The sequence below is a fragment of the Vulpes lagopus genome, chromosome 5 (assembly GCF_018345385.1).
Source record: "Vulpes lagopus strain Blue_001 chromosome 5, ASM1834538v1, whole genome shotgun sequence".
Lineage (NCBI taxonomy): Eukaryota > Metazoa > Chordata > Mammalia > Carnivora > Canidae > Vulpes > Vulpes lagopus.
Window position 1 is genome coordinate 63,577,905 of NC_054828.1, and position 18,105 is coordinate 63,596,009.

The 18,105-nt window shown below is 43.2% G+C and overlaps 1 protein-coding gene across 3 annotated transcripts in view; it reads left to right on the forward strand.

Annotated features, from left to right (window-relative positions):
* The window catches only part of PPM1H (protein phosphatase, Mg2+/Mn2+ dependent 1H), a 253,998-nt gene that overhangs the window by 53,980 nt on the left and 181,913 nt on the right, over positions 1–18,105 (forward strand). The window contains exon 1 of one of the 3 annotated variants that reach the window (XM_041754316.1): positions 15,308–15,368. The exons of the other annotated variants lie outside the window; for them this stretch is intronic. Coding sequence (XP_041610250.1) covers positions 15,340–15,368 — 29 coding nt within the window. The 5' untranslated portion in view covers positions 15,308–15,339. Of the gene's footprint in view, positions 1–15,307; positions 15,369–18,105 lie in introns of those variants that run through there. 3 annotated transcript variants of the gene reach the window in all.

Sequence of the window (18,105 nt, forward strand, 5' to 3'; positions counted from 1 at the left end):
CAAGCAGATGGAGCTGGAGAGTGTCATGGTAGGGGTGGAGGGTGGGCATGCCAAGCTGTAGAAGTCTCATGTGCAAAGGCCCTGATGTATGACACTGCACGGGGTGGGGGGGGGGGGTTGGGATGTGTGAGGAAGAGTTCAGGAAATTGTCCAGGGTTCCTGAAGAACTTTTTGTAAAAGTTTAAGCTATCTGTACACCCAACATGGGGCTAGAACTCACAACCCTGAGATTAAGAGCTGCGTGCAGTATTGAGCCAGCCGAGTGCCCCTATTTCTGAAGAACTTTTAAATAGAAGTGACACCAAACTTGTATTTCTAAAGTCAGACTTTTTTCCTATTATAAAAATAGCTCGAGCCAGAAAAAAACCGTAAAGAAGAATTATTTGCTTTCAGTTTGGGTTTGCTTGTCCTCTTGGCTGTGATACTACCCTGCAGTGCCTCGGGGCCAGGCATTGGTTGCCTCACCCAGCTCTGGCACCTGTTCTCCCTCTCACCACACAAGACTGGCAGTGCGCTGCTAATTAATCTAGATGGAAAGCCCTCCTAAAGTGGCAAGAACCAGGACTGTCCGGTTTACTCCAAATTATAGCAGGGCACCCGGCACCTAGTAGGTCTGGAATGAAATGTAGAGTTTTAAGATGCAGAGATAACTGCTGTAGACAGCTTCCCTCATTGTGCATATTGAGCATTTTCTAGTATTTGACCCATTTTGTTTCTTTTTGAGAAATGTTATTTGTCAGATACTTGTCTCATTGGATGTCATGTTTATTTGCATTTTTAGAACTATAACTGTGGTCATCTAGAACCGTGCTATCAAATACAGTGGCTACTAGCCACAGGTAGCTATTTATACTTAAATGTAAATTAACTAAAATTAAAATGTCATGTGATTTTGCTCACATCTGGAATTTAAGAAACAAAACTAACCGGCAAAGAGAAGAAGAAAAGAGACAAGACAAGAAACAGACTTGTAACTGTTGAGAATAAACTGATGATTACCAGAGGGGAGGTGGGTGGGAGATGGATGAGCTATGTGATGAGAAGTAAGGAGGGCACGTGTTGTGATGAGCACTGGGTGTTGTGTGGAATTGTTGAATCACTGTAATGTAAGCCTGAAACTAATATTACACTCTGTGTTAACTGGAATTTATTTTTTTTAAGATTTTATTTATTCATGAGAGACTGTCAGAGACCTAGGCAGAGAGAGAAGCAGGCTCCATGCAGGGAGCCCGATGTGGGACTCGATCCCAGGATCACACCCTGGGCCAAAAGAAGATGCTCAATTGCTGAGCCACCCAGGCGTCCCTAAGTTAACTGGAATTTAAGTAAAAACTTAAAGTAACACGAAATAAAATGTCAGTACCCCAGGCTCACTAACTATATTTCAAGGGCTCATACCCGAATATGACTAGTGGCTATTGTGTTGGACAGTCTAGAATATTTCCGTCACCTCCAGTTTCTTTTGGGCAGAGCTGTGCTGGAGGGTGGATTGGCTGGGAGAGAAACTGGAGGCAGGTAGACCAGTTAGGTGGTCTTCACATTTTGCCAGGCAAGAGATGAACAGCTTGAACCAGGTGGTGACAGCATTCAAGGAGAAGGGAGGACTGAATCAGAGAACTGTGGAGGAGATAGAATGACCTTGGTTTAGGGTAAGGTGAGAGGGTGGGAAGAGGACACCTTGATGATCAGAGTTCCACTAGAGCAGCAGATGGATCCGGTAGAAGGAGGTAGGTGTCTACATACGTAGGGAGGGACTTCATGCAAGGGATTGGCTTATGCACCTGAGGGCTGGCTTGGCAAGCTGGGGTCCTGGTAGGTGCCATCCTGCCTCCTCTTTCCCCCCACTTCTCCTCTCTCCTCTTCACCCTGCACTCCCCTGCCCCCCAATGTCTTCTCTCCTTCCCTCTTGCTCCTCCTCTCCTCTTTCCCTCCTTCCCTCTCCTAACTTTCTGCCCTCCTACCTTTCCTTTCCTCTTTTTCCTCTCTATGCCTTTCACTGATTAAGTCAGCTCCGTCAGGATAACCTCCTTTAAAGTCAGCTGATGAGGGACTTTAATTACTTCTGCAAAATCCCTTCACAGCAGCAGTAAACTAGCATTGGAGGGGCACCTGGGTGGCTTAGTTGGTTTGAATGCCTGACTCTTGATTTCTGCTCAGGAAATGATCTCAGGATCCTGTGATCAAGCCCTGCCCCACCCCCAGGCTCCCTGCTTGAGATTCTCTCTCTGCCTCTCTCCCCACTCATGGACTCATGTGCACTCTCTTTATCAAATCTTAAAAAAAAAAAAAAAAATTAGCATTGGAATCGTTTGGCGGGGGGGGGGGGGCATATATGTCCTAGAAGCTGACTGTGTGCCCCCTCAATCCTCCAGCCCTCAGGAGAGACTCTGCCTTGTAGCCCACCTGACCCAGGAACATACTAGAAAGGACATTCTGGGGAATATGGTTTACCCAGTTTCCCAACTCAGGCAACTGGTTGAAGCCTTGTGTTAGATTAAGATCAGGGTTGTAAGGGGAAGATTGAGGTGGAGAATAGCTGATGAATTCAGCTGTGGCCTGCTGGGGTTGTGAAATGCTTGTGGATCATCTGTTCTCATAAATCTGGGTCCAGGAATTCAAGAGCGCTCTGGGCTGGAGATGCAGATGGTGGAGCCTCAACACAGGCATGGTAGTTAGAACCGAGGGACTGCACTACCCGGGTGGGGACAGCAGGAAGAGTGCCTGGAACAGGGAATGTTTGTACCCAGAGGGGCGGGGTGGGGGGGTAGTGGAGCCAAGACAGAGGCTGAGCTGGAAACGGTCCAGGGTGAAGCTGAGTAAGGACGAGTGAAAGGGCCTAGTGGGCAGAAGCCTGCAGAGCAGCGCAGTGTTCCCTTCCGTCCCCTGGTGGAGATCCCATGAGGCTGACTTTACAGCTGATCTGGGATCTGAGGAGGAGGAGAAAGAGGAGGAGGACCTGGCGGCAAGGGAACTGGGAGTGCTAATGTCAGAGGGTGCCCCCTGGAGTGCACCAAGCCTGCCTTTTCTGTGCTGCCTCCAGGTGAGAGATTGCAAACTCACATGCCCACCGGGCTCTGGCAGAGAGGAGAAGCCCCTAATCCAAACGTGGGCCTCAGGAGGCTTCACAGAAAAAAGAACGCAAGTCGAGATGTCCCAGATGGGTAGGAATTAGCCAAATGAAAAGTGGATCTGATACCCTGCCTCCCCAGTCATCCTGGTCATACCTGATGTTTACAAATTCTTAAAAAAAAAAAAAAAAAAAAAAAAAAAAAAAAAACACCTTAGTGTTTTACAACTAGTCTGCTCCCTACTGGGAGGATGTCTCTTTTGAACTTAATCTTTTGTACTTAATCTAAATTCTATTAGATATGTGTGTATCTGTGTATAATTTCGTATGTGTAGAATTGTTCCATTTTAACCACTTTTTCCTCTCCTTTTATCAATGAGGATGCTTAAGTAAGATTGATTTTATTCTCTAAGGGTCTTTTCACATAAGCTTTGCATATTAAAGACCTGCAGTAAAAAAAGCTTTACAGACCCCTAGGCGGACTTGGACATCAGGCCTCTAGTGCAGATGCTCTCCACCCTGGCTGCCCGTCACTGTCCTTTGAGGTGTTGCTCAGAAATTTGCAAGATGGGATCACACCCACCAGGGAGTCTAATCTAATCCATCTGCAAAGAAGCCTGGCCATCAATACCATTTTTAAGGACCACAGAATATGGTAGGGTGCAACCAGGATTGAACTCCCAATATAATCATAGCATTTATATGTATTTTATGTAGAAGGCGAGAAGACCCTTCACAGCCTCCTGAGGAAGATAGGGCAGGACACAGTGAAAGAAGTACTTCCTAGGTAGTGAGACACTAGAATAGTCCATTTTCCTTCCCTGCCCCGCCAGGAGGGCAAGAGGTTAGTACAAGTGGACTAGATCAAACCTATATATTGCGGTCTGACTTGTGTACTAAAGGTCTGCGTCCATCAGAGCAGAACCCACTTGCCGTCGCAGGTGACGGGAATCAGAAAATAGTCTTATCACAGATACCTTTAAAGTGATGGTTTCCAGTTTTTTATTTTATTCTAAACAGCAGGAGCATTATTTCAAAACAAGTCTTTCTTGAAACTCCACCCTCTGCCCTCCAGCCACCACCCTTCCCTGAGACCCTAAGGAACACGAAGCTTCCTTAAAACCTAGTTTAAAAACCAAAGCAGCAAGTGTTACAGCTACTTCTGTCTTGAGTACAAGCTAAACTAAGCAAAAATAGCATCAAATTGAAACCAGCTGTTCCATAACGAGCATCTAACCGTGGTCTATTATTTCCTCTTGAGGTTTCCCCTGTGCTAGAGCCCTGAGTAGAGTATCTTTCCATCTCCACAGTGTGTGACACCCTGATGGGCTAGAGGAGGGGATGAAGAGCATTTTTCTCCTTTCAGCAGTGTTTTTAAAAAGGAAATAGCTACTGGGAAGTAAATAAAATTTAGTTTTTGATCTTGAAAATGAATCCATCAGACTTACTCCTTCCTTCCTCACCTTTTGAAATGTCTGAGCTAGTGTCCCTGCAAAGACAAAATAATAAACATGTCGGCTTAACCAGGAACTTAATACCTAATAGACCATTAACCATTACTGTGCGTTCGGTGTGTTCTGTGCAGTTTCACCCTACAGGGATGTGGGTGTGAATCATTCCTTCCGCTTTGGTGGCTGTAACAGGTACAGGAGCAGATAGAGGTTTTAAGGTCGTGGGTCTGGGACTGGACCTCTGCTGGGTCACTTATTAACAATGTAACCTTGAGCAAATTCTTAATGAAGATACTTGATTTGTCTCAAAATGGAAATAATCATATGTATCTCATGGGTGATTGGGAAAGATTGAGGGGGACAGTCCATGTAGACTTTAGCAAAATGCCTGGTGCATGGGGAGCTCAACTGATAGTAGTTACTGTTACTCTACAGTACCTTGGAACAAAATGCTTTCTGTCCTAGGAGCTTAAATTTAGGGGAGCTGAGCAGCTGGAAATTATTCATTCATGCAGACTTTATTGATAGCCTGCTCTAGTGCAAGTTCTTGTCAAGGAACTGGAAATGCGAGAGACAGAATGATAGCATTGCCAAAGAAGCCTTCCTTCTACCGGAATGGATGCCCAGGGAGAGTGAAAGAGGGTGGGGTGCGTTAGCATGGGGGAGGGAGCTTGTGAACCGAGCCCCTCAACAGGGTGCTGGGAAAGGGGCAGGGAAGACATTTCAGACTGTCAGGTGTGTCCAAGGTTGACGAGTGGTCAGAGTTCATGAAAGGAAAAATCTAAGAACACATCAGTAGTGTGAGGGATGAGGTTGGCGAAGCAGCTTGGGCAGTCGTAGAAGCTGAGCTGAGAACTCTGCTGACAGCGTTGGCTGCCCCAGAGGTGAGGGGGGCAGCCTAGTCCCCACTGCATGAGGATGTGCTGATAGGACTTCCAGTCTGTGTTCCATCCAGGAAGCCCACTGCATCTGCGGACACAACAGCCATAAGAACAGCCCATAATAGCAGGCTGCTCACACAGTGTGTTAAGTCCGGGGAGGAAGACACTGCCAAGATTTAAAAAGACTTGGCCAAGAATACGCCTCCAGAATGATTCTCTCAGACTGAGCATAAACTATATTTCTAATCAGAGCAAAATATATACGTAGTTGAGGTCAGGGAACACCATTCGCCTGTTTCTAAGAGACTGCAGGAAATAAGCTGGGCAACAGCATGTTTGGAGGAGCAAAAAGAATTGAAACTTTTCCTCAAGACGGGCATGAGGGTTGACTCAAGCTTGTCCAGATCCTATGCTGAAGGCAGCTGTAGCACGTGCTAAAGAAATGGTAGGTGACAGTTGCATCATGGGACTTGATGACTGTAGGCAACTGGGGACTAGTCCTGAAACTTACACAACAGAGCATCCGATTCTGATCAGGGTTTTCTATATTATTCCTGTCAAGCGGCAACCCCCACACCCCACACACGCACAACCTCTGTGAACCCTCAATGACAGTGAACTCCGATTTGAAGGCAATCTTGTTTCACCCTTGGATAGCTGGCTTCTGTTCTTGGAACTAGCTCTACCTTGTGAAGACCTACAGGTGAAGTGCTACGTGCACCTGTCTCATCAGACAGCATATTGTTCCAAGACAGCTGTCTTGCCTACTCACGTTGTCTTTTTCCTGAGTTAATCCTCCTGGAACGTAGTTTTAGGTCATTTTACCCTCTTGATCACTTATCACTGTATATTTTTTTGTACTCCTTTCATTGTTTTAGTTCGGGCTGCTATAACAAAAATACCATAAAGTGGATAGCTTAAAGAACAAAAATGTATTTATCATAGTTCAGGAGGCCATGAAGTCCAAGATCAAGGCTCAAGCAGTTTGAGTGTTGTTGAAGTCCCACTTCCTGGTTCATAGAGGACTCTTTTCCTTCTCTCCCTGCAAGAAGGAAGGGATGTCTTTTATAAAGGCACTAAACCCATTCGTGAGGCTCGAACTTCATGACCTAATCACCGCTCAAGGGCCCTGCCACCAAAATACCGTCACACTGGGGGGTTAGGATTTCAATGTATGAATTTTGAGGGGACACAACTTACTCCTTAACAGCGGCAGAAAGCACTGAATGCATCATTCACCAAGTGGCCCTGTTTGCCTTGAGTAGAGCAAGATTGTGGATCAGCACCTTCATCTTTCTAAATTGTGTCTCGGTCAGTGGAGCCCAAGGTGGAAGCATATTAAGGTTGCTTATTTGCTAAAACCTGCAGAGGTGGTTCTGTTTTTGTTGTTGTTGTTTTTTGATTAAATAGCATCTTCTAAGTTTCTACTCTCCTTCCTGTGTTGGTACTCTTTGCTTTTAACAACCCAAGTTGAGACCCTTTTTTTTATTCCCTGTGTTATTTCTCCAGCTTGTAAAGGTCACTGATTCCTGATTCAGGGAGATAGGAAATTTGACCCTCACCTCTACTTTCTCCCAATATGATAAACTAGCCTGTGTGTTTGCCGTTCAAGTCAGAGATCATGTCTGTCCGGCTCAGCGAAGAGGTCTCTGGCAGGACATGAGTCAGCCCTCGCCCCACCCCAAGGTGGGCGCTCCTTGGCATGCTTTGAACATGCTTATTATTCATTCTTCAAATTGTTCTGCCTCGATTTACAGTTAGTAAGAATATCATGGGTACCTTCTCAGGGACCTTAGTAAAGGCCAGTTTCCCTGATTTTTTTCCTTAACATTTCACCAACCGTGGAGTAGCAATAAACTTTTCCAACTTTTCAAAACTTTTTCAACTTTTTTGAAATAAAGGGTAAAACCATGCCAGGTGACTTGACCTCCTTTTGAACCAGCTAGCTGGGCTTTTACAATCTTTTTACAATCTTGGACTTTCATTCTCCCTTTTGAATACTCATTTGTTTTCTTTCTTTCTTTTTTTTTTTACTCATTTGTTTTCTATGTGAAGAAAATTTCCTTTAAAAAGCCAAGTTATAAGTTCTATGAACCCCAAGCACCAGAAAAAGCCCTTCCTTAATTTGCTGTATAAAAATATTTGTGGTATTTTAACAAAAGAGCCCGCCCCGAAAAGCCCAATTTTATTGTCTATAAAATCCCCTTAATCTCCATTTCACTTTGACCTTTAGATTCCTGACTAAGCATGCCTGTCCATCCCTTCTAGTCTCCCTAAATGCTTATCCTCCAAGGTGCATAAGCAACCTTCCATAAAATCACTCACTTGTCTTCTCATTCACGATTTTGGAGGGTTGTCTAATTAGGGCTTCTAGGCTTCATGAACAGTCTTCTCTTTTAGAATTTCCTGCTCTAGAGTCTTAGCTGTGTTGTCTGAGAACTTCCAACCTTGTCTTTGCTCCTTATTGGGTATATGGCCCAAAATGGCTGCCTCCAAGCAAGAAAAAATAAGATCTCGTCCAGGCTTGAATCTTATGTGTAGGTTAAATAAAAGAAAGTCTCGCCAATGCTTGGGTGCTGCATCACCGTCCCCTGTCCTGAGGGCAGTGCCTGTAGAAACTTGGCTGTGACCAATAGGACTCTTATATTTTGCAGAAGACAGCTATCAGAATAGTTGAGACTTGGCTGTGAGCTTTTGTGATCCTCCCCTACTCCCACATATTCTCATCTCTGTGCTCATCATGCAGAAATCCAAGGGTGACTGTTCAAGTGTTATACAGTTCGATATTGGGACTGAAAAATGGCAAGGCAGTTTATTTTTCGTTCTCAAATTGACATAAAGCTCAGAAAGCTACAAAAATGTGTTTGTGCTATTCTTAACATAATGCCACCTTAATTTTCTTTGAAAGGAAAGGACATGAAAAAGCATGCCTGTGTGGATGAGAATATTTATCAGTTTTGGTCTTGGATTTTCCTAAATAGGGAATAGTCTGACCTTAGAAAAATGGTTCTCAAGCAGTCTTGAGTCAGCTAGGTCCCAAGTGTTAGTAACATTTTAGAAAGGTTATTGCAGTGGTGTTGGAGGAGTGCCTTCCATATCGGGCCCAAAGTAATTTGGAGACAGCTTGACCTTTCTCTTCACTTCAGGTTCTAGCCTTGCTTTTAAAATTTGAGGTTAAGATGTTACAGGTGTACCCATGGACATTTAGAGCTCCAGTTCCCTGGTTCTTTGAGTTTGCCCAACCAGTCTTCATTCTCATTTCATGGTCCTTCCTCTCCATCTATGTTGCCACCACCCTGTACCAGCCACTATCTAGCCATGATCTAAGTGCTGTCCCCACTGTCTATTCTTATGTCCCTCCAATTCACTTTGTAGACTGGATGGCAGCCAAAAAAAACCTTCTAAAAACACAAGTCAGAGCACAACATCCCCTTGCTTATAGCCCTGTAGTGAGTGCCTCTTACATTTTGGATAAAAACCAAAATTCTTTACAGTCTGCAGTGAGCACATGATCTGCCTCTGGAATAAGTCTCCCAGCACATGGTCCATCTTCCAAGATATTCTTGGCCTCAGGGCCTTTGCACATGTTTCCCTCTGCCTGCTTGCCTCTGCAAGAACCACTCTTCTCCCTCCTTCCTCACCTGGCTGATTTCATACCTCAACTTAAATGTAACTTCCTCAGAGAAGTTTTCTCTGACATTCTTACCCAGGTTAGGACTCTTTGTTACCTTCTCATAGTTCTGGATTATTTTCCTTCTTAGCAATTAAAATTTGTAATTATTTGTCATTAAATCTCTGTCCTCATAAACTGAAGTTTATGGGACTAGAGACTACGTTTTTTGTTTTCCACTCTAGCCCCACAACCTTTTACACATCCTGATGTGTACTTAAATATTTGTTGAGTGAATATGTAGATGAATAGATTTGCGCTATGTCCATTTTCTATCTTACCATCTATCTTTTAAAGGAGAAAGTGCTCTACCATTGAATCAATAAAAAGAAGTGGATTCTAGACCTTGTTCTGTCATTTAGCAGCTTTGTCTAACCTCTCAACCTCCCTCCATCCCAGTTGCCTTAGGTTTAAGTTGGGGATCATGATCTTGACCTACCTACATTGAGGGGATGTTGTAAAGATCAAATGAGTCATTTTGTAGCCTTAAGTTCTTGGGAACCCATGGTAGCAGTGTACCTTTGTTCTTAATGCCATTGCCTTGTTGAGGCATGACTAGCAGAGGATAATGGGATCTGAGGGACCTGGAGCTGGGATAATGGGATCTGAGGGAACTGGAGCTGGGCCTACGCAAAAGCTTGGGAAATGAGTGGACGCCAGGCACAGAAAGTGTGAATGTGTGTGGTTGGGGATATGCAGAGCTGCATGGGGACATCCAGCCAGGACCTGTGCTAACGCCTCCTGTGGCAGACACATGCCACGTAAGAAGGGTGCTAATGCTTAGTCTTCCCAATTTCCACACCATTTCCCCTGGGGCGGGGGGGTCCACATACCATAGTGGAAAGACAACTCAATTCAGAGAGAGACATCTTGAAATAGAGTTCTAACCCTGACACCAACCAGGTCTGTTGTTTTAGAAACATACTGCAACCCTGTTTCATTGTTTCTTTACTATAAAATAGATTGGCAAGAAAAATATTAACTTTTTATTTCTTAGAGCATTTTGTTCTCAGGAAAGACCGAATGAAATAATGTATGTAAATATTCTTTGGAAACGTGTAAGGTATGATATGCCGAAAGTAGTGTTTAAATTCAAAATTGTGGGGCAGCCTGGGTGGCTCAGCAATTTAGCGCTGCCTTCAGCCCAGGGCCTGATCTTGGAGACCCGGGATCGAGTCCCATGTCAGACTCCCTGCATGGAGCCTGCTTCTCCCTCTGCCTGTGTCTCTGCCTCTCTCTCTCTCTCTCCTCTCTGTGTATTCTCATGAATAAATAAAATCTTTAAAAAAAATAAATTCAAAATAGTGGAAAAATTTAATAATTGCTTAAAGTGCCTCCTTTCACATACTTTGTACATACATTTCTAGGCAGTATATTTTAGTTCAGTAATTTCATTTGTGTAGGGTACTTATGAATGCAGTGACTATTTTGTGGATTTGTAGACTCCTTTGGGCAAAGAATTTCCATGTCTTCTGATTGGTCTAAGGGCAGTATATTTTGGTCAACATTTGCTAGCTAGAGAGCAACTCTCAACTGTTTTTGCATGTTGACTGACTACTAAAATATATGCAAATGTAATTATTTTTTTTCGACACAGAGAAATCATGTAGGGTATTAAATATCTGATAGATTGAGCTGGGATATGTGTCTGCAGCTAATACCATTTTAGTAGTCTACCCATTGATATCGATTCATTTTAAACTGTACCAAAAATTTAGTGGCAGTATCTTAGTAAAAAGATACCATTGTATTTAATCTTAAGTCATTTATAAAATTCTTGATTTCAGAATAAATAAAATATTAAAATAAGGTCTTAGAATCCAAAAGGTGCCTCATCTTGTTGCCCGTCCGGCTGGTATTGTGTCCTAGTGACTTGGGAGTTGAGAGCAGGCTGTAATGCAGCATCTGGAACCATGGGCATTTCTCTTAGCACACCTGTGTTGGTGGTACCATGTCCTAATTGCTTTTGATGTCGTCATCTTCTGTCTCTTGTAATGAATTAAAATGGCCTCCTTAGGTGTGGGGGTTCTTAGGCTAGGAGCAGAAAATCATTGAGGTTGTGTTCTTCCAATTAACATGTTTATACTTCATTTCAGAAATTCTCATGAGATTGCAAAAGCTGCACATCAGCTTATGAAGAAACATTTGGCAGGAAGCTAAATGCTGCATTTATTTCCACAGAGCTAAGTTTTAAAACCTTAGTAAGGGCTTCTGGTAGGATTTTGCAAATTTGGAAGTTATTATTAAATTCTGTGCTCCACAGTGGAAGTTACAGATGCCCACAGGTCTGCCGTATGTCAGCCATAAGTTCTCTTGTTTTTTTTTAAATTGAGATATAACTCACATACCATAAATTCATCCCTTTAAAATGCACAATTCAATGGTTTTCACTCTATTTGCAAGGTTGTACAAATAGCACAATTATTTAATTTCATTGCCTCAAAAAGGCAACAATGACTTCTCATACTCCCCAGCCCCTGACAACCACTAATCTACTTGCTGTCTCTATGAATTTGCCTATTCTGGACATTTTCTATAAATGGAATCACACAATAGATGGTCTTTGTATCTGACCTCTTTCAGCATGTGATTTTCAAGGTTTGTCCATGTTGTAATATGTGTCAGTACATACTTCTTTTTATGGCCAAGTAAGACTCTTTTTAAAAATTTTATTTATTTATTTTAGAGAGAGAGAGAGAGAATCCCAGCAGACTTTGTGCTACACACAGACCCAGTGTAGGGTTGGATCCTATGACCCTGAGGTACCACTGGAGCCAAAACCAAGAGTGGGACACTCAACTGACTGCCCCACCCAGGTGCCCCTAGCCAAGTAATATTCTATGGTATGGATATACCACATTTTGTTTTTCTGTTCATCAGTTGATGGATATTTGGGTTGTTTCTACTTTTTGACTATTATGAATAATGATGTCATGAGCATCTGTATGTTAGTTTTTGCATGAACGTATATTTTCAGCTTTCTTGATCATATACTTAGGAGTAGAACTGCAGGATCTTATGGTAACTCTATTTAACTTTTTTTTTTTTCTATTTAACTTTTTTAGGAGTTGCCAAAGTGTTTTCCAAAGTGACTGTACCATTTTATATTCCCACCACCGTGTATGTTGTTCCACATTCTTGCCAACACTTGTTAGTTAGTTAGTTAGTTGATTGGTTAGTTAGTTAGTTATTGGTAATAACTGTCTTAGCGAATGTGAAGTACTATTTTGTTGTGGGTTTGATTTGCATTTCCCTAATGATTAAATGGGGTACTTTTTCATGTGCTTATGGGCCATTTGTGTCCTTCTTAGGAGGAATGTCTATTCAAATCCTTTTCCATATGTTCTTTTTCTCCTCATATATTCTTTAAGACCCTATTTTTGACATTAAGGCCCTGAGTGTTCCTCAGCTTAAGAAACAACCTGTCATCCCTCCATATCCCTACCTGTCATATTCACAGAACCACACTGTCCAACTGCCAAAGCCAGAAACTTAGAAATCATCTCTTCTTACCCATTCAGCACGTGTCATCTGTTTACATCCTGTAGATTCTTCTTTTTTTTCTCCACTGCTGCTGTTACCATCTTGCCTTAGTCTCTCAACCCCAAACTGAAATGACCTCCTCACTGGTCTCCTTAGCTACGGCCTATCCCTCATCTCTCTTCTATGTTGCCTGTGACAAATCTGATTACTGAAAACTTTCAGGGTCCCCCAAATCCTGTAGGCTCATGGCCAGACTGAAGTTTACCTAGGCTCCTTCCCTTTCATTAGTTTGGAATTTTTTCAGCACTGTTCAAGGTTGACTTTGTCTTTGAATGCCCTCCTAAACTCAAGGTATCTCCAGTCTTGGTTTTATTTCTTTCCATCTCGTTCCATAATACCTTGCCTATATTTTTGTGATAACATTTATCTCACAGCATTGTGTAGTCATTGTGGGTTCTTGTTTTATAAGTTTGTTTTGTTTTTCCCCTCTCCTTCCTCAATGCTTTTATAATTTTTGGGATAAAGTAACCCTGAAATATTTGTTCAGCACATCTTCACTGAGCATCCATGATGAGCCAGGCCCTCTGCTGATCGAGGGAGAGGGCTTACTTGAAGGGGGGCGCATGGGACAGTTTTGGTGGGGGAGGTGTGACAGAACTGTTTTGTGACTTGACTGTGGTTATGGTTACATGATTATTTGTGTTTGTTAACAATCACAAAAATATTCAAAGGGAGAATGTTACTGTATGTAAATTATACATTAGTAGAAATTTGGAGAAAAGAGAAGTAGTGGGAGAAAGGGATAAAGATAAATTATATGAATTCAAGATGAAGCATAAAGCCATGAAAGGAGGATGTAGCAGCTGAGAAGAAGTGTACAGTTTGGACATGAGATCATGAAATCCTTTAGTCACCTCCTTTGGAAAGTCTTTCCAGAATACCTCTAATTTTTTTTATGGCACTTTTCACATCAACTGTTGTACTTACTACATTGTATTCTAATTATCTGGCATTCAGGGTATCTAGTCATGGTCTTCAGGTGAATGAGTGAGAAGTGAGGTATCCTCAGGAACTCATTGGACTTTCAGGGCATTTTATGAAAATGCACAAAAAGCTCTTTGCCCAGCGTTTGCCCAGCATGGGCACTCATGCATATGGAAATAGCCATTTCCTGCTGTGATTTTTCATCATTTCTGGAGTGATTTCTTTTTCCCCACATTTGCACCCCCCATAGCCCCAGGCATTCATCTTCTGGTAATACGTGCACTGTGTATGATAATGTCTTCCATGGAAGCGTGAATATTGTTTAAAAGTTAAAATTCAAGCTCATTATCTGTTGAGATTAGTTACTACAGAAATAGTAAATGTTTGACAAGTGGTTAATAAGTTGGTGTCCAGTGCTTGTCAACCTGATTTTTAAAATTCAGCCATGGGTTTGTTTTGGAGGGAGTAGGTAAGAGTGGAGGTAGGACTGTATCACATAGCCCGGGTTCCCTTTTACTGCCAGAGTGGTGAGAGGTCAGTATGGCCACCAAGGCAGGAAGTGCTTCACCGATGGCAGTGGCAGGAAGCAGGTACCTGCTTGAGACCTACATGTTCTACAAGTTCAGATGTTACATCGTCATTAGAGGGAATATAATACAAAAATGCCTTAATTTCTAGATTCTGTTAAGGGGGTGTATAGTGAGCAGAGGTCCATGATCTCATATAAGATATCTCTTAGAAGAAATTTGATTGGGCTGCCTGGGTGGCTCAGTGGTTGAGTGTCTGCCTTCAGCTCAGGTCGTGGTCCCAGGGTCCTGGGATCAAGTCCCACGTCGGCCTCCTCACAGGGAGCCTGCTTCTCCCTCTGCCTGTGTCTCTCTGCCTCTTTGTCTCTCATGAATGAAATAAATAAAATCTTAATTAAAAAAAAAAAAAGAAAAGAAATTGATTGACTTTGAGCTGATCTTGGTATTAAGGCAAAAAATCTACTCTCCAGCCTTGGTATCATGCAGGTTTAGGTAAACTAGGGCATAAGGGGTCATCATTTATTTGGCAACCTACGCTGCTTAATCTTGACCTTGCCAGAGTCCCACGGTTCTATTGCTCCTTAGAAGTGGTGAGAAACCAAAACCTTAACGGCCAAACCAGAACCAGCCCCTCCCTTGAAATGGCCCTGGAATGTAATATGGACACATTACACAAGCATGTTGGAGCCCAGGGGAAAGTAGCGTGTTTTGCTTCTAATGCTGCCCTTTGGACATCCTAAGCAAATTCCAGAAGAATGTTTGCTTCCGTTACTGGATGAATTTACTCATAAGAACTTTCCGGAAGGGGAAGCTGGTTTAAAGTAATTGTATCAGCTATAATGATGTCATAGAATGTTTTGTTTCCCTGCGTTATATTTAGCACTATAATGTCTGTGGGAGGAGGCAGGAAGGTAAATTCAGGAGCAAGATAAGAGGGGCCAAACAATCCAAGGGAAAAGCTAAGGATAAAAAGTTTGAAGGGTCCTTGATCTGGTGTAAAATAGAATTTTCACCACTGCTAATGTGGGGTAAGTGACTGATTATCAGATGTGAGCACTGTGGAGATAAAGGCATCAGAGTTAGGATTTAGCATTAAATTAGCACAGACAGATGAAGAGTCTAAGCCAGACTGAATGCTCCAAAGCATTCAGAGCCTGTATTAATAATCAACCCTTCGTAATCAAGAGGCACAGAACAAATTATCATGCTCTGCATTAAGTTGTGTGAGCAGTTCAGGATCAACTCTGCTCTTCTGGTGCATTTTTCTGGGCTGTGAATGAGCCACAGGCAAGGCTGGAGCAGGAGGTATTTCTTGAAAAAACATTTGTGGAATGCCCATGGTCTGTGCAGCCCTGAGGTGGGGGGGTAGCGGAAACTTGGGGGCAGGGGAACAGCAGAGCAGGGTAATACTGGTTTGGACTGGCCTCAAAGGAGCTCCTTCATAGAGGTGGGTGCCAGGGACTCCATCCTGAAGGATGGCACGGGGAAAGAAGAGTGCTGGGTTACTTATTGCTGTGCAACAGACCACCAGGCTTCGTGGCCTAGAACAAACGTCTATTATCTATAATCAGACATGTTTCTGTAGGTCAGGAATGGGGAACAGCTTATCTGGGTGGCTCTGGCTGAGTCTCATGAGTTTACCTTGTAGATATTTGCCGTCACCAAAGATAATCTGGAGGTTTGCCTGGGGCTGGAGGGTCTGTTTCAAGGATGGCTCACTCATACACTTGGCAAGTTTGTGCCAGTCCTTAGAGGGAAACCTCTGTTCTTTGCTGCATGTCCTCCACATGCAGCAGCTAGCTTCTCCAGAGCAAACGGTCCAAAAGAAAGAGCAAGGAGGAAGCCTCAATGTCTTTTTAAAAAGTAAGCTCTGTGCCCCCCCCATGGGGCTTGAACTCACGACCCTGAGATCAAGAGTTGCATGCTCTACCGACTGAACCAGCCAGTCACCCCTGCCTTGATGTCTTTTACTACTTTTTCATAGACCTTTATTTCTACCACATTCCCTATGTTAGAAGAAAGTCATTGAGTCTAGGCCATGCTCAGGAGGGAGGAAATTAGGCTCCACTTTTTAGAGGTAAGGATGTTGAGCAATTCGTGAACAAATTAAAAAATCCTCAGAGATGTTGAGTGTGGACGCCAGGAAGCAGGGCGGCAGAGGGGTGGGGGTGGGTGGTGTACATTCTGGTACTGCAGACTAGCTTGCTGGAGGGACTGGGCAGGCCATTAACATCCCAGTGGGGTAGGTACAACCAGCAGGACAGGGTCAGGGAGCCTTGCTGGGATCAAGAGACACAGGAAGAAGAAAGTAAGAGGAAGCTTTATGTGAATCTTGTGACTTTTCTTCTCAGCAGTTCCGTATTCCAGTGACAACCCCCACCCCCATCCCCCGCCCGCCCCCTATTCTGAGTCTTTGGAAGGAGACACTTGGAATTCACCATAGACTTTGGCTTCTGTAAACACACTGAAATAAGGTCTTGTGCAGAATTAAATGTTTAGGAGATTTGTAAAATAAACTGGGGCCCAATAGTCCTAACTTCTCTGCTGAATCCTCTTCTGTTCCTCCTGTGAAACAGTTACTCCTGGTCAAGAACAAGTTGAGTGTTCAGTTGAACTTTATAGGGAGTCTGGAAAGATGCTTTTTTTATATTTATCTTTAACCAGACAGAGAAGCCTATTAGAAGTGAGGCCTTTAATAGGAAGAGAGGGAACAAATAATAACGGGCCAGAATGAGTAAGTAATCCAGAGGGATGCAGTAGGGATTCGAAGGAGGGTGAGATCTACGAGGGAAGCCCCTGGAGCAGAGAGGTTAAAACTAGAAGCTGAACCCTACACGGTGTGTGGTTTGACTGGAGCAGTGGAGGAGTGGAGGGCATGAAGGTGGGATGGGGAAGGGAGAGGACCTACCTGAATAAATGTGTCTCAGGGTGGCACTTGCGGGGTGACAGGGGGCCCGCTGGCGTGGCAGGTTATTCAGGGGAGCAGATGAGATTGGATGAGGTTCTTTTGAAGAGCTCATACCACACCAGGCACTTGTCAGGCTCCTAAATAAACTGAGAAGATGGGCTGAGCCCCTAGGAATGGCTTCTTGACAGACCCCACTAGTGACAGACCAACTTAATTGGAAAAAATGAACAAAAGGAAAAACAATCGTCCACAAGATTTGGCCTTTCAGCTGAACATTCTTCCCCTCTGCTGACAAAAGGCCGTTTATCTGCACTAATAATGAGCCGTCCTCTTTCTGAAATAGGAGCTTCATGTTGCCAGATACTTTGTATGTTACTGGTAGCTCATCACGTCCCATATGAGTGTTCAAATTATCATCTTAAAGTGTAGCCCTTAAAATAAACCTAAAATATTACTTTGAGGCTTCTTAGACCGAGAAATTATTTCTAAGGCTCATGTAGTAGGTTGGGGGGACAGCTTACCCCCATTTGTGCCTTATAGGCCTAACTTCCCTGAGTGCACATTCAAAGCATCCTTCTCAGTACAGCATGGTTATTTTACCCAAATTGCAGGAGTGTATAGAAATGTGTTCCACTGTGATGTGATGATTCTGGTTGTAAGAAGGGTTACTTTAAGAATATTTTTCTTAATAGGCAAGGAAGAGTTCCAAAATTAGGTGTATTGTCAATTTCTTTTAAGAAGTTTTATTAAGTAATCTCTACACTCCAAGATTGAGCCACATGCTTACTGAGCCAGCCAGGTGCGTCTGTTCTGTCCATTTTTATTAGGAGCCGCAATAGGGGAGAAAGCTTTGGGGAAGAGTTTAGGATCCCTGAATTCTGCTGTTTGGCAATGACCTATGTCGTCTTCTAGGGCTCTGTTTCTTATGTCTGTCAAAGCAGAGAGTATCGTTAAACCTTTTTCCAACTTTAACATTAATTCTGTTTCTTTCCCCAAATCTCCATTCTCAGCTCTTCCTTTTTGTTCACTTTGATTAAAGCCATGGCTTAAAGCAACAGTAACAGCAGCAATCCTCCAGTGCCATATTAATTTTTTACTAAACAAATGTAAAAATTTCCAAATTTCAGTTTGTTG